We start from the raw sequence: 17,366 nt of genomic DNA, 5'->3' as shown, positions 1-17,366 counted from the left end.
GTCATGATGAGATACTCTGTTAACTTGGGTAATTCAAATTCTGTTGCAATCACTTTAAGCTATAATGAGCTGGCGTTGAAATAAGAGCTCGCAGAGAGTATCTGCACTGTCCCAAAAACCATTAGTTCAATGTCTTGTCTGTTTTCCCAATATGTCATGAGAAAGAGTTATTGTCAATGGGATTTGTGGAGAAAGTGCGTGGTGCACATTTTTTCTTGGAAAAATAACCACAGATTTAAACATTGCTTGCCAATTGCTTTCACCAAAGGTTTTGGTAATTGCCACTAAGACCAGAGAGTTGTCAGGGTCACTTGACTCACGATCGTGCCTGGAATGCATTATCAAGATGTCTCCATAACATCTAATGTGATATGCAATTTTTAATTATAAGGTAATGCAGGATAAATTTTGACTTATCAAAAAGCCTTCATTGGATCATTGTCACAGGTGAAATTTTCAACTTAAGGTACCGTTCGGTGGCAGTGCCAGCAGGAGGCACTGTTTTACATGGAAGATGTCTGACATTTAGGGGTGGCACAGGTGGGATTGTTTGGTGATATGACTAGTATGACATACAGTAGGCCAAGAGATCACATCTGAGTAAATGTAGGATTAACTATTAATCGAAGACATTTCAAAGCAATATGTCTTGCCCCCCTCATCCACTTTGAACCCTGTGAAATGAAAAGGAAGACACCAGACCAATAGTTACTTACTTTAATCCTAAAGGGCTAAAGCCAGATATTTTTGTGCCAAGTCTTGTTTGGATTGGGCTAATTATGAAGGCTTCGTGTGCCAAAACCATTCATTTTGTGAGTATTTGACTTTTGACCTTTGTGAAATTGAAAAAAAGACATCAGATCAATAGTTACCTCCTTTTGTAAGTACAGGCAGTATTGAGGTAGCAATTTGCCAATTCTTATCTGTATTCCTTGAAATAAAGAGATATGGCAAGTCAAAAAAACTTTCATTTTGCAACATAGTTTGCCCTTTGACCCCTGCAAAATCCCCAAAACTACCTTAATATGAAATCTCCTTTATAGAAAATATCCTTATATTTTCCTTATAGAAATGAATGTCATTGAATATCCTTATAGAAAATGAATGAAAGCACATTTGCACCAACTCTGATCTGCATTGAGTCAAATACAAGGATGAAAGGACAAAATTAGAGATGTTTTCAGATTTGACCCCTTAAACTCAAAGGGGGTTTAAATTGGAAAAATAGCAAGTTCTACAGATAGGATGGATGCTTATGACGTCAGGTTATCCATGATTTACAAATGGAGTTACACATTTTAATACTGAGTTGAACATTTTCTGCAGCGTTGTAAGCACTCGGTGTCGTTTGCTGTTTTTGTAAAATAGTCCAATTAAGATACTGTATCCAATAACAAATGTTTCTGCTGTCAAAATCTTGGGGCTGCTTAAAACTGTCTGAATATAACTTGTCTTAACTCTATAAGCAGCTGGGGAATAGCATGGGCCTCACCTCACATTTCTGCACAGCAGGGTACCTGCTACATTCTGTCGAATTTCTCGTCTTGGATAAGGGCACCATTTCAGCCCCAGCACTGTCTTCCACAGGAAGCAATGAGCTAGCATTGCTGATGGTCACAGACCTCCCTGCCCGAAGCTCATATTGCACCTCACTCAACTGCCTACGCAGTTGCATGTTCTCCTCTTCAACCTCTCGTGCCCAAAGTTCCATCGCCTCATGGCTATGATGCTCATCCACACCAGTCCAGCTCCTACTTGGTCCCAATGAGGTGTGTTGGCGGCTGATCTGTGAGTCACCATATTGGGACCAGGTCACTGTCCTATCTGCAAAAAAGTAAAAATGAGATACACATAAATAGAGGGAAAGGGGTGATGACAGAGAAGGATATCGCTCACATATAATAACAAGACCGATAGTCTAACAACAGCGTAGCCGGGCTTGGATCTTCCATCCCCATGTCACGTGACCAGGTCCTCAGCTCTGATTGGTGGACGTTTGTGAGAGACATACATACATACATCGGATGGACAGACAAACGCTGCTCCAGATGGCATTGCCCTACGGGCTACTCCATAACAATATGGCTGCTGAACCACATAACTGATGACATCATCAATTTTTTTTTCCACCAATTTATCACTAGATTACGCTCAAGAAATTTCATGCTGAACGGATCAAGTGTTCTACTTGTCGATTTATGACGTCATAATGAAGGCACCTATGACATCATCATTAACATATGTTATTCCCCATGGGGATTACTTTACAATGAGCCTCCTTTCATTTTTTTCTCCCATGGAGCGGTTTTGGGGATGGAGATGCAAAGTTTTTCCAAGAGGGCGCCCATACCACGTGACCAATGACCTCATAATTATCATTGAAAAAAATCTACAGGAAGACGAGCTGCTATGGTGAAATTTTGTGTCAATCGGACCAACAGTTGGAAAGTTGGAACAACAGAAAACGAATTTTAAAGGGAATAAACCCACAAAATGCCAGCAGAAAGGACATACATACATACATACATACGTTGTTTCAGATGGCATTGCACTATGGACTACACCGTAAAAACAAAAATCAATGCACTCATACTTACGATTTCACCACCTCTCTAATGTCCGTCAAATTCAACTACTGATAGTTGCGCTTTGCTTCTAGTAAAATAGGTTATATCATACAGGTGTGAAAGAAATGTAACCTTTATAATATGAACAGACCATTTGGCTCAACATGCCTGTACCATATCCACATTCCATTAAATTAATCAAATCAATTTACTTATATTATGTACAAACCCTGTTCTTGCCATTAATCTGTGTACATATGGGATCTTTATGTCCACAGCCTAAATGCAGACACAACATCTGACTTCATAGTGCCATGAAAAGGGCAACACGCTCTGAGATGCATCGCCCCCTATCAACACTGCACCAGTATGGCAGCTTTAATTTGGATTAAACGCCACAGGGTAACAAGTTCCTGACAGACAGCTCCGAGGCGAGCCTGCTACTCGTACCAAATGAGCTATCCTGTCATCTATCAGCCCACAGCATCCAGCCTTCCACAGATATTTCCCCTCCAAGTACTGACTGTGCGTAACTCTGCATAGCTTTTGAAGACCAATAGGACAGAGGATCCACAATTATATATTCGGACAGACAGAGGATAATTGAGGACAGAGGATCCACAATTATATATTCGGACAGACAGAGGATCCACAATTATATATTCGGACAGACAGAGGATAATTGAGGACAGAGGATCCACAATTATATATTCGGACAGACAGAGGATCCACAATTATATATTCTGATTAGGTACACAAACATAAAGTGATACAAACTCGGGTATGATCTCCAGTCAAATAAGGGAGGAAACCCGTGACCCAATTAAATCCATAGAGCTAACCACGCAAAGGTGTCTGAGAGTGGATGCACAGACAGACTGACAGCACCAAAAATACAATCCCCCAGCTGGCCTTATGCCCGCTTGCAGTTGGTGGCTCATAAAATAGCTGGCATGAGCCAAATAAAAACTGACCATTTCCTGACATTGAGAAGTTATTGGATTTTGAAGGAGAAACTATGATCTATTGGTTATAGGCTATGGTGATTATGATGAACACTTGTAACCATATCCCATGAATATTTCCTTTGCAACTGGCAGGCATATAGCAACACAAGTGCCGATTTAAACAAGAAAAACGTTTTTTAAACAGGTTTTTAGTTCTGCTGGTTTAAAAAAAAGATAAAGTTGTTGTTGTTGTATAGCCACGAACAGTTCTCTCAAACAAGCCAGCAGCACGGAGACATCCGATCAATCTCCCATGTACAACCCAGATATCCCCCAAATCTAGGATGGTGTACCCCTGCCTTCACAAAGTCAGGGCCATGACAGTTAAAGGGAAAGAAAGAGAAAGAGAAAGAGAAAGAGAAAGAGAAAGAGAGAGAGAGAGAGAGAGAGAGAGAGAGAGAGAGAGAGAGAGAGAGAGAGAGAGAGAGAGACAGAGAGAGAGAGAGAGAGAGAGAGAGAGAGTGAGAGAGAGAGTGAGAGAGAGAGAGAGAGAGTAAGACAGAGAGAGAGAGAAAATAGACAGAGGAAAAAGGGAAAGGGCTGGTCCATGGGGACCGATTGGCACTCTGACCGTGACCGCGCTGCACTGACGAATCCAGGCAGCAGGGAAGAATGGGGAAGATTTGGCCCCCGACTTGCATTGGGTGGTACAACCACCACAAAGAGGCGTCCCCGATAGTTGTAAAAGATAAAGTTGAAAGTGTCCTTGGGTTCTTTTAAACTCTTGATGTTACTGTTTGGAGGCCTTGATGGTTCCTCGCAACTCTTGTCTATCCTTATAGTTGATGTTATTGCATGCATTGCCTCTAGACTAGTTAAGGGATGTTTGATGAGGAGGTGGTCCAAACATCCAAGAATTACTGAAGTCAACATGGACAAGAACAGAAAAGAGGCAAAAGAGAAGTGTGAAGCTTCTATCCTGTTTGCATTGAGAGCGAGAGCGAGAGCGAGCAAGAAGAATGACATTTTGTACCTCATCATCTTGCTAGATTATCCTCAATTTCAAGGACCTTGATTTATTGGTAGCCAGAGTGAGCCTCAACAACACTTCAGGAGCCAGAATGTACATTGAGAAAACACTATCAATATTAAACGATGGAAAAAATCATTGAAGATGAAAGTGGATATTGGCTGCATGAAATTCCATGAACTGTAATGAAAGTCAAGTTGAGATCCCCAGTTGTAAAGTATATGCTCCTCCAGGATAAGTACACCACGTCCTCCTTCAGGATAAGTACACCATGTCCTCCTTAAGGATAAGTACACCATGTCCTCTTTAAGGACCTTCTTAAGGACACATAAAGTATGTACTGCTGCAGTCAATCCTTGCATTGTTGTGATCCTTGTTTGGAGAAGGCAAAGATTAGGAGATACAGACATATTTGTTGAAACAGGTAAATACTGAATCAAAACACTCGGTGTGATAAATGGAACAATGAAATACTTTCTCGAGTCAGTGAATTTTTTTTAGGTGGCGATTGGGGAACTTAAGCAGGAAAGCATTAATGGTCATGAATATTGGAGATAAATTTTTTAGCAGGTGATGAAAGAGTCCAGCTAATGCTCAAGTCAAGTGTAATAAACTGATAAATGCATGTAATTTGATGATGTAAAAAAAATGATGCAATGCAGTGGCTTAAGAGTAAATGAATGGAGGAGAGATATAAAAGAGGGTGGGAGTACAGAGCGAGGTGAAAGGAAGGAATTATTTCAGCCAAGAGGGATTAAAGAGAAATTTCAGAGCACAATTTATTCATCCCAAGGAACCTTTTGCAAGTGTTTGGCCTTTTTGCATTAAGTGTGGTCAACATTGCGTGGAAACCTTTACAATTGACCTGCGGCAAAAATGCTCGTCAGGTACTTAAAGGAGTGCAATGGAGTAGTTCCATCATCAACCTAATGAATGGGTTCATCCAGTGGGTATTATTACTTGAGATTTCAAGCACTGGAATATTCGTTCCCAGTTTGTTCACTGGAGCATCAATGAATCATAATTGTATAAAATTTAAATGAACAAAAAAGCAGAAGATGAGGAGGGCACAAGGCTAGGAAAAAAAATAAAAAAATCTTATTAATAAGTTGTCCCTGCATCATATAAATTGCAAAATTAATTTGCACAATTTTGAAAGTTGCACTACGTGACCTTTATCAGTCAGTTGTGCAATTTCTAATTTATTTTTCCAAATTAACAGACAGTTTCTATTTGGTGATTGTGTATATTGAAGTGTCCTATTTTGCACGCATGTTGAAGTCTCTGTTTTACCAAAGTTTTTTCTTTCTATTAACTTATAAAGAAAGGAAAGCACAGAATTATCTGAGAAACAGACTCCCATGTCAACTGTGCAATAACAATTGATGATCATGCCTTTAGAAGAAAAGTCAGAGAAATCGAGAAAGACATATAGAAAAGAGGAGAAATCCCCAAACTGCCCAAGCTCCCATCTTGCTTTCGTTGTCCAGCGACCACAAAGTTATAAAGTTTTCCTTGCAATCTGAAAATTTCAACTCCAAAATCGATGGGCTAAGCCACAATCCAAAAAAGGTGGACAACATCCCTCATGATATCAAGCACCTTTGAAGACATATTATAAAAATGGATCAAATCCTTTTTCACAAGGTCGAATTGAATCATCAAGGTGAGCCCAACAGGACTTTCAAGGAATTTCAATTTGGGGAACCAAATCAGATAACATTTACAATGACAAATAAAATATACACAGAAGGGAGTGTTGCATATATACTGTCATGGTTATATTTTATTCTTTGATAGATCACAGACGGCCATATTTTCCAATATGAACACAAGTTGTGCGCCTTATCAAATGAAAATAGAAGTAGCACAAGTCAGGAGACGACGATGATTCACGAGCGAGCGGTATTCAATGACAAAGGATGGACTATAACCGAAACAGGCCCGTACAGGCCAGCCCCGGAAATGTCAAAACGAAGGTTACTGACCTTGAAATGACATCGAAAATAATGTATAATCAGTTATGAGGTTGGTTAGCTACACAATACCGAAAATTCTGTTCGATTCCGGCAACTTTGAAACTTTGACCTTTGTGACCTTCAAAGTCAAAGGTCGAAGATTCTGAAATTTGTTGGAAAACTTGTATTTCATGATGTATGTGATAATATAAGATCATGTACGACATTTCACCCTATCAGGAAGCGAACAATGTAATAAAACCATCAAAAATCGACTTTTTAAAAAAAAATTTGTGACCTTGTGCGAAAATGAAAAATCGAGCTCCGTGGGGCTAGACACGTGACATTGGCCTAACCAAATACCGAAACCCCTGTCAGATTCCACCAACTCCCTCGGAGAAGATGTAGCTTGAACTCAATTACCCCCTAAAAAGACATCTTTTTGGGGCGTGGCTCCGCCCACAATGGGCGCAATACGCCCACTCTAGGCAGGACACAACTAGATCATGATATCGACCTCCTACCTAAGATTCATCAAGATCTGATGATATCATCGGGTAGTTATGCTGTGGACAGACAGACAGACAGACAGACACACACCCATGACGAATATAGTGGTCACTCTGTTTGATAACTCGTGAACCAATAATAGCAGGAAAACATGAAAGTAATGCCTAACTTAATACATAAAGTGGTGATCAGTATAAAACTTTTTTAAAATAGTAGGAAAACAAGGAATGAGCCAAAAAAGGATACACACAAAAGGAGCAAATGAGGAATAAAGCAGTAGTGATAGCTCAGAGAGGAACACAATGGGAGAGAATTAGTGTTTGCAGAGGAAATGATGAATGTGCCTAGGTGAGCACATCAGGCAGTGATAATGTGGGCATTTCAGGGATTAAAGTGATGAAAAAAAGAGAGCTGACACAGGGAGACTATTCCACAATCGGCAAAATAACGCGACAATGAGTGGAAGTAAACAACTGGTTTGTACTTTGAGAAGGTTGAGCAGGTAGGGTTTCTTGAGGAATCTGCAACTTTGTGTTGCTAGGGGAGGGGCAGGTAGGGAAGAAGAAGAAGAGCAAAGGCAGATGTAAGCCTTCATAAAACAGAAAGTCCACCAACTTGCCATGAGTGGGAGAGTGACAGTCCCTGGGAATCCACATCCTGTCTTGAGATTCAAATGCTTTGGATGTTCTTGTTTTTGACCACCTCAAGAGGAGCAAGGTGGAAAGCAGGAGCACAAGCCCAGAATTGCGGGCCATACTCCATAGTGCTCTGGAAGGCTTGTGCCAAAATTAGCTTGGTGCTGCTCAGTAATTCCTTCGCTATACATAAAATACCAAGACCCAGACCGTGACTAGCCTTTGATGCCAGTTTGGTCATGTGCTGGAGTGTGTGAACCAACATCAAGCCAGCTGGGATAGTGGCAATTAAAGCCACCACAGATTAAGAAGAGAAAAGAGTGGTGAGCAGAGTGCAGTGACAATGTTTGTGGACAGTGCCAGGTATATGGAGTAGTGCTGGGCGATAATCGCGATCGGGAGATAATCGTGCTTCAGATTTACTATCGCGATAACGATAATGCATAATTATTATCACGATAGGTGCTGCACGGTAGAACGCACCTTGAACCCAGATATTGATGGTGTATTGACTGATTTGAGTGGTTAGTGTGTTTAGTTTTTCTCAAAAGTTATACCCGTATTAAATGTAGCGCTGTAAAATAAAGGAGGTGATATAATATTGTTACGTTTGTGGGGGTAGCAATGGAATACCTTAGGCCAGGTAGGATTGTATAAGGTGGTATGCTCCAAATGTCACGAAGAAGAAGAAACCTTCCTGCAACTAAGTAGGGCCGGATGTCACGTAAGTGTATATTTGTCTCCATGTGAGGGGTGGAGCAATGATAATTAGTTAGGGCATAAGGGTAAATTCCCTGTGTGTAAATTGCCTCTGTGGTTTTCCCTTTGTTCTTATAAAACACACACCACACTCACCACAGCCATGCGATCAGGAACTGAAATGAACCACACAATTGCCGACTGGATTCGGACATTCTATCACTGACGCCACCCAGCCGAGTCATTTCAAGGGGCGTTAAGAAGGCCGTGATGCCCCGTCCCAAGAGGAACGATTGGTTATGGCCATAGACTGATGCGACGGCGCTCGATGATTGGAGCACGGGTGACGTCAGAAGAACATTCTAGCACCTGGGACAAAAAGGACACTTCCCACCATTTTCACTCTGTCATGCATTGGGTTTTAGCCTGTTGTTGGCTTAGTGGTTAGGGTGCCAGTTTTGGATCCAGGGATCCTGGGTTCAAATCCCAGTAAATCGCTGAATTAACACCAGCAGGGTTGACTCAGCCTGCCATCCTTCCAAGGTCGGCAAATTGAGTACCAGCTGTCTGGTAATTCCCTGTGTGTCGCAAGAGGCGACTAACAGTGTTGGCGGCAGGAAGGGCATCCATTCGTAAAACATTGCTTCAAAAAGGGGACCACGGTGCCCAAACAAAGGTCAACCTCTGCTCTGCGGGGAAAAATGGCCTCTAAAGGCGGTTCTTCTTTCTTCTTCTATGCGCTGGGTTTTATTACGGACAGTATGTTTCGCATTCGCTCTCTTGCGCTGGGTTTGATTGCGAGCGGACGCACTCTTGGTCCTGGCTTCCATCGCGTGCAGTCACACTTCTCTCTCCTGGTCCGAGGTTCGTCGTGAGCAGATGTATTTCCCTCTGACTGTCCCTGGCTGGTGGAAGCGGACGCATTGTTTCCTCTCCTTGGTGGTGACTTTGTGACGACTATGCTTGGTGCCGTGTGCGCCTGAAAGGAATGTCGGGACTTGGTGCAGCCGAGCAGGAAGGCGAGGGAGGAGCTCGGGCCTGTTCGCTTCGCGTCGGCAGCTGGCGGTAAACACGACTTCACGCCAACGCGTGTTTTCCCGCGCAGGGATGTGGGATCTTTGACGACCCTGGACGGTCAAGGACGCTAGAGCTGGGTACCAGCTAACATTACACACACATTATTACTTTCATTTATTTCTCCCTGTGTGTGTAATTGTGTCTGAATGAAGGATCCTCAATATAGGAATTTTAGTTCACTGTGCATTCATTTTTGTTGCCTGCATTATTATCATTAAGCCATTATTTGTTGCATTTTAATTGTTGTATTGTGGCTTTGCCGGTTTTGTATGTCTTTGTTGTGGGGATCGGATAACCTCCGTGTAGCGTCTGGCCGTACACGTAAGCTCTCACTGCCCTCTAATACCCCGCCTCCCCCAACTCCCCTCCCGTGTGTCACTACCGCCATAGTTGAATATACGCCTCGGAGTTAAAGCTAGGTTGGCCATCCGTCACCCAGCGGTCTTAATCCTGGGGACACGAAAACATGGAATGTATATTATCTAAGATGTAATTTAAATGCTATATCATTAAACAATAAACATTAAAACAAACAACCAATTGAATTAATAAATGCGCCGAAAGTGCTGCCGGTGTTGAAATCGCCGTTCCGTTTGAGTTCGCTTTGTCTGTGCGCGAAGTTGAGCACTAAAGGCAACATCTTGTTAAAGATCGAGAAGGTAAGCGTACTCGGTTTGTGGAGTTTTGAAGACAAGGATAAGTAGGTAATCTCGTTCTTCTCCTCTCACTGTTTGTGATGGACAGAACAAGCGGCGAACATGGCGATATTGTTTCATTCATATGTACATTTTTTTTTTTTTTACATTTTTGGCACACCATGGGATTGCTTGGCAATTATTATTCGCAAAGATCAACATCAAAGTTGTTGTTCTTTAATGGTCACTATTATCCCCCCTTGTGGGGTCGGCCGGAGGAGGCTTTGCCAAAGTCATTCAATAACCAGCTGGCCAGGCCAGACATTCGGCTAGTTAAGGCAGGAGTTTGGCCATGGTGCCGCCTTACTCGCCTACTCTATAAGACGCCATGGGATCTTTAACGTTCACCAACCCATGCTGGCATTTGGTGTTGGGCCTAGTGTTGGGTTAGCCTGGTGTTGGGCTAGCGGCTCGGGTGCCGGCTTAGGATCCTAGGATCCTGGGTTCGAATCCCGGTCGATCGCTGAATTAACGCCAGGGGGGTTGACTCAGCCTGTCATCCTTCCGAGGTCGGCTAATTGAGTATCAGTTCACTGGTAATTCCCTGTTTGTCGTAAAAGGCGACAAAAAGGGTTGGCGGCAGGAAGGGCATCCGGCCGTAAAACATTGCTTCAAAAAGGGGACCAACAAAAACAACAACAACCACGGTGCCCGAAAAAGGCCAACCCCCGCTTTGCGGGGAAAAATGGCCTCTAAAAGGTGGTTTTTTTACCCCATGCTGGCAGACGGTACCCCCAGTTTAACGTCCATCTGAGTGATGGCACACACATTGAATCACCCTGCCTGTGAAACACGGGGATGACAGTTCATAGCTGTGTCGGGATTCATACCCACGCTCGACAGCTTAGATGTGTGTGCATCTCGATTTTGTTCATACTTGGCACACAGACAAGATATGATGGTACATATATGTACATCATTTTGTTTCGCGATGTGATCAAAGGTAGCTGGCGGCCATTTTAGTTCTAAAAAACCCCGATGTTGAATAGGTCCTCAACCATTTCTCGGACATGCATTTGCCTATGTTGTTCACACTTGACACACAGATAATATGAATGATGGCTAACATATTGTTGCAGTTTTGAGAACGCACGTCATTTTTCTCCCGAGATCAGATCCAAGATGGCCGACTGGCAGCCATTTTGTTACTTAAACATGTCTCCAACAATTTCTCGGACATGCATGGTCTGATTTTCTTCAAACTTCGCACAAAGACAATACATGCGTATTCGTATGCAGAAGATTTTGTTTTGTAATTCGACCAAAGATGGCTGAATGATGGCATTTAACTCTTTACAGCAAAATTACTAAAACCACGGCAGGGGCTATGACATTTTATGTCTTTTTCTTCTTTTTTATATTGTCATGATATTATCGCAATAATCGTGATAATGAAGTACATTATCGTGATATAGGTTTTTCTATTATCGCCCAGGCCTAATATGGAGTCATCGGAGTTGGGGAGATGGTAGACCACACAAATAAACAATACATTGTTATGAAGAGGGACACAAAGTCAAATGCACTCAATAGAATTGGGGGTAGGCGGTATGGCTAATGAGGGGTGGTGTTGTGGGGAAGGGTGGAATGAACATACATAGTGACACCACCATCAGTGTGGGAATCAATACTATCAGAGGGGAGTAGACCATAATGAGAGAAACACAGGACACACAGAACAGCGACATCCTGTGAAGTTTCGATGAGATATAAAATGTCTTTTTGAGCTGCAGCAGTCTGTATGGACAGATCTGTGAAGTTGGCGTACTTCTGATATTGGTGGACCAGAGGATTAGCGAAGGTGAAGCAGAAGCGAGACACACTCCCAGAGGGGAGCAGAGAGCGGGTGAGCAGGGACATGATGCTTTTTGGATATGATCTGGGTCTCACTACTGGTATGATCACATTTCTCTAAACCCAGTTTAATAGTGTCTCCCTCTAGTTTTTTCAGTGACTCAATTCTATACAAATAGCTGTGCTTTTTGTAAGACTCTGTTTAACTCCATGGCAGAGTACAACATCTTGGCCGGGTGTGTTGCAAAGGATAGTTGAGTGTGTGGAGTTTACCGAGGAGCGTGTACATGTCGGGAGGTGTGACGTGGCTCTGCGAATGATCTGAGAGTAAGGAGAATGTAAAAAGTGTTTGAAGAGGTGAAATAAAGTGCGACACGACAAAGAAATGTCTGATAGAAGAGAGGGCAAAGATTTCAGAGTAGAGAGCTCCCTAGTTTTCTGTTGAAATATAATGCAGGATATTTTGTATTTCTGTCACGGATCTTGTAACAGGACCAGACCAGCAATTTCAGTGATTTATTTTGATGGCAAAAACAAACGAGAATGACACTCAGTATAGTACAATGTGACTTGCGTGCTCATTCTGAATAAAATACCACCATTAACTGAACATGCTACTATTATGGCCCATGTTATTACGGCCCATATACCCATATCATCCGTGCTCCCAATTATGTCACAGACATTGCCATTATCTATCGCTTTATTGTATATTGATTGATTATTAGGATATTCAATGACCACTTTTGTGCACATTAATGCTAATTTGCATCAACCAGTGAGTTTTTTTTTCAAACTATATATTCCACATGGCTAATCAATCATACGGACGAAGTTTTGCATCGATCTGTTATGAGGTTCTGGAGAAGAAGCATTTTTACGTTTTTATTTTCAACTAGCAAAAGTACCCAGCATTGCCGGGTAACAATGAGTCGCTTCCTGACGGGATAATGAAGAGAGGCGGGAAGGAGAGGAGAGAGGGAGAGGGGGGCAGGAGAGGAGGGAGGGGGAAGGGAAGGAGATGGGCAGGAGAGAGAGGGAAGGGGGAATTGGGGAACAGAGGGTGAGGGAGGGAAGGGGGGGGGAGGAAGGGAAGGGGGGAGGGGAAGGGATAAGGGAAGGAGAAAGGGAAAGGGGTAGTGAGAAGGGAAAGGGGGAGGGGAAGGGAGAAGGGAAGGGGGAGGAGAGGGAAACGGTGAGGGGAGGGGAAGGGAGGGGAGTGGAGTGGATTGGGAGGGGAGAGAGAGGAGGGAGGGTGGAGGGCAGAGAGAGAAAGGAGGGAAGAGGGAAGAAGGGAGGGTGGAGGGGGGAAGGAGGAGAGAGGAGGGAGGGGTGAGGAGAAGGGGGGAGCAAGTAGGGGAGGAGCAGGGAGAGAGAGAAGGGAAAAATGGTGTAGTGAGGAATCAGGGAGAGGGCAGGGGGTGTGTGGGGGAGGGAGAGAGTGAATTTTTTCACTCATGTTAGGTCGTAGATCAGATACAGTGAATTCAGAAAGTATTCAGACCCCTTCACTTTTTTCACATTTTGTTATGTTGCAGCCTCATGCTGAAATCGTTTCAATTCATTTTTCCCCTCATCAATCTACACTCAATACCCCATAATGACAAAGAGAAAACAGGATTTTAGAAAGTTTTGCAAATTGATTAAAAATAAAAAACTGAAATATCACATTGACATAAGTATTCAGACCCTTTGCTTTGACACTTGAAATTTAGCTCAGGTGCCTCGCATTTCTCTTGATCATCTTTGAGATGTTTCTGCACCTTGATTGGAGTCCACCTGTGGTAAATTCAATTGATTGGACATGATTTGGAAAGGCACACACCTGTCTATATAAGGTCTCACAGCTGACAATGCATATCAGAGCAAAAACCAAGCCATGAGGTCGAAGGAACTGCCTGCAGAGCTCAGAGACAGGATTGTGTCGAGGCACAGATCTGGGGAAGCCTACAAAAAAATCTCTGCTGCATTGAAGGTTCCCAGGAGCACAGTGGCCTCCATAATTCTTAAATGGAAGAAGTTTGGAACAACCAGGACTCTTCCTAGAGCTGGCCGCCCGGCCAAACTGAGCAATCGGGGGAGAAGGGCCTTGGTAATAGAGGTGACCAAGAACCCGATGGTCACTCTGGCTGAGCTCCAGAGATCCTGTGTGGAGATGGGAGAAACTTCCAGAAGGACAACCATCACTGCAACACTCCACCGATCTGGGCTTTATGGCAGAGGGGCCAGACGGAAGCCTCTCCTCAGTGAAAGACACATTAAAGCCCTCTTGGAGTTTGCAAAAAAGCACCCAAAGGACTCTCAGACTGTGAGAAACAAGATTCTGTGGTCTGATGAAACCAAGATTGAACTGTTTGGTCTCAATTCTAAGCGTCATGTCTGGAGGAAAGCAGGCACCACTCATCACCTGCCCAATACCATCCCAATGGTGAAGCATGGTGGTGGCAGCATCATGCTGTGGGGGTGTTTTTCAGCAGCAGGGACTGGGGACTGGTCAGGGTTGAAGGAACAATGAACGGAGCAAAGTACAGAGATATCCTTAATGAAAACCTGAAACAGAGCGCTCAGGACCTCAGACTGGGACGAAGGTTCACCTTCCAACAGGACAATGACCCTAAGCACACAGCCAAGACAACGCAGGAGTGGCTCAGGGATAACTCTGTGAAGGTTTCTCCTCACCCCTCACCTCATATCTAAGAAGGCACGAGGCTGTAATCGCTGCCAAAGGTGCTTCAACTAAGTACTGAGTTAAGGGTCTGAATACTTATGTCAATGTGATATTTCAGTTTTTTCTTTTTAATAAATTTGAAAAACTTTCTAAAATCCTGTTTTCTCTTTGTCATCATGGGGTATTGAGTGTAGATTGATGAGGGGAAAAATGAATTTAAACGATTTCAGCATAAGGCTGCAACATAACAAAATGTGAAAAAAGTGAAGGGGTCTGAATACTTTCTGAATGCACTGTATATGAAGGTTCAGATTTTCGGATAACGATTTCAATTCCACCAATTACGGTGGGAATACCACTTCACTGATGACATCATCGTTATCACCCTACATACCCCATGGAGAGTTGATGTATGCAAAGTTTCAATTTTTTGGGTTGAGCACTTTTGGAGATGCCCAATTTTTTCCCTGTAATGCAATATGGCTGCCATACCATGTGACCTATGACATCAGAAGTATCAATAAAATATTCTCCATGGGGAGTCCCTCCTATGTTTAACGATTTGCATCGATTGGACAAGCGGTTGCAGGGAAAAACAAAATTAAGCAAAAATATGGAGACGTGGACACACACTCACACTCTCACACACACACGCACACACACGTCACACGCACACACACGTCACAATAGTCTCCCAACACGTTTGGGGAGAGACTAGTTATAATGACATGAGAGGCTTCTATGAAGGGATATACTGTGAACAGTCTTTGAACCAAAACAACTGAATGAAACATCGATCACCTCTGCAGTTGTATCAGGTAATCACTGAAAAAGATCAGATCTTGGACAGGTGGGCTGAACACTTTAAGGTCCGACTTGATAGACCAAGTGTGCTTTCTGTGGAGGTGCTGCACCACATAGAAAAAAGGCACATTGCGCAGGAATTGTATCATCCACCTACTTTGGAAAAGCTGAAAAGCTATGCAGCCTTGAGCCTCGAGAATAATAAGGCCCCATGGATTGGAGGCATCCTGTCTGGAATACCTAAACAAGGGTACACCTACAAAAGTATTTTCCCGACTTTATACTTGAAATCTGAAATTCTGGTAGGTTGCCACAGCGCTTTAAGGATGCTAAGATTGAAACTACATTCAAAAAGGGCAACAGGCATGAACATGGTAATTATAGAGGCATATTGCCCTTGTATACATTATTTACAAGGATGTAGCAAATATTTTCTTGCATAAATTACAACTCGTATACCAGGATATTTGTTATTGGAAAAGCCATGCAATGATGCAGGTTCCATTCTGGCAGAAGCACAAAGGCATGTGAATCTCATTATGGATTATACCAACCAAATGTTGATGAGAGTACGTTTTTAACACTGCGGGAAACACTGATCAACACTGCAAACACTTAATACATCAGCTACATCAAGGGAAACTTGGTGAGATTGATGTATTGAGTGTTTGCCCTTCGTACTCTGATGAAGGGCTAACTCTCGAAATGTCAGCTGCACCTCATTCCCCACACATAGTAGACATACTCTTATCAACTTGGAGATGATGAAATCCATTGTTTATCTTGTCTACCAATGTAGACCAACACAGAAGTGAGTATTCCATTTTTCCTGAATGAACCATCTCTTATCAGTGGCTCAATTCTCTGCAGATAGCTGTGCTTTTTCTAAGACGACATTCCAAGTCTAAGACGACACTGTTTCCAAGACTACAAGTGACATAAGTGATAATTAAAGTAATAATGTGACAGAGTTGATGCTCAAAGGAGCTCTATTGTGAATCTGTGTTAAACCTGGCACCGCTGATGAAGTGTTGGGCAATGCAACTGAAACATCTATATTATAATAGGCATAGGTAATTCTGTCCGTCTGTCCGTGGGTGTGGCTTACTCCGTTGAGAGAGTAGCTCCACCCATTCTGGAAGAGGCTTCATATAATAATCTATATAATAATACCGTAAGGACTCGACTTTGTTATCCCTTTTACGCTGCACACAGTGACCCGATGCCCACGGCACGAATGCATTTACGATCTACGAACCGCGCTCTTTGTTTATCACGTACAGCCACACTCGAAAAATCTGAATTAGTCGACTTTGGGGCCAAAAAGCATACGATTAACGGCCGATACGACGCCATCTTACGACGCCATCGTATTGGCGTCTGCTGGGCGAAGGCGATGCGAGCCGTCCGCTGATTGGACAGTCGAGTGGTGTGAACATGGCTGGTGTGAACCAAATGGTCTTTTTATTCCCTTGAACATTTTAAATTAGGATATATAAGGAAACGTCTTTATCGTCATTTTAATAAAGTTAAATGGAGTGACGTTGCGATACTCGGGGTGCGTTGCATAAATCCTCGTAACTCAGAGAGGTGTAGCAGGTGGCGAGACGTAACACTCCCAGAATGGCGCTATGCCGATTCCTATTACGAATCCATTCATTTTTCAAAAGTATATCGTAGCGTTGTCATTTAAGTAGATTGCAATAAATACGTTGTTCATATATGCACTCTTCATTCTCATCTTTCTTCCTAACTCTTACTCGGACAAGGAAAGCCCCTATGCCATCCATAATGGTACACTCTATCCATACACCACATCCTCCCTTCCGTGGATGTTCCACGGGCATGGCCATGAACAGGCTAACAGTGCTGCAGTGTGTGTGCCGGAGTGCCAGGTAACGGCTGTGCCAAGGGATGGAGTGTCGGAGATTATAAAAAGGATCTTTCATTTTAGGGCGTGTATTTTAGGGTAAACTGTGACG

General features: G+C 43.0%; 1 protein-coding gene across 10 annotated transcripts in view; it reads right to left on the bottom strand.

Annotated features, from left to right (window-relative positions):
- Positions 1-17,366, bottom strand: part of LOC137428864 (xylosyl- and glucuronyltransferase LARGE1) — a 659,931-nt gene that overhangs the window by 122,443 nt on the left and 520,122 nt on the right. For all 10 annotated transcript variants that reach the window (XM_068118724.2, XM_078777441.1, XM_078777429.1 and 7 more), the window contains one exon: positions 1,493-1,824. In XM_068118724.2, coding sequence (XP_067974825.1) covers positions 1,493-1,824 — 332 coding nt within the window. The remainder of the gene's footprint in view (positions 1-1,492; positions 1,825-17,366) is intronic.

The sequence above is a fragment of the Myxine glutinosa genome, chromosome 1, assembly GCF_964187855.1.
Source record: "Myxine glutinosa chromosome 1, kmMyxGlut1.1, whole genome shotgun sequence".
NCBI classification, from domain to species: domain Eukaryota; kingdom Metazoa; phylum Chordata; class Myxini; order Myxiniformes; family Myxinidae; genus Myxine; species Myxine glutinosa.
The sequence above is the reverse complement of the archived record's forward strand: the minus strand, read 5'-3'. Positions and strand labels throughout refer to the sequence as shown.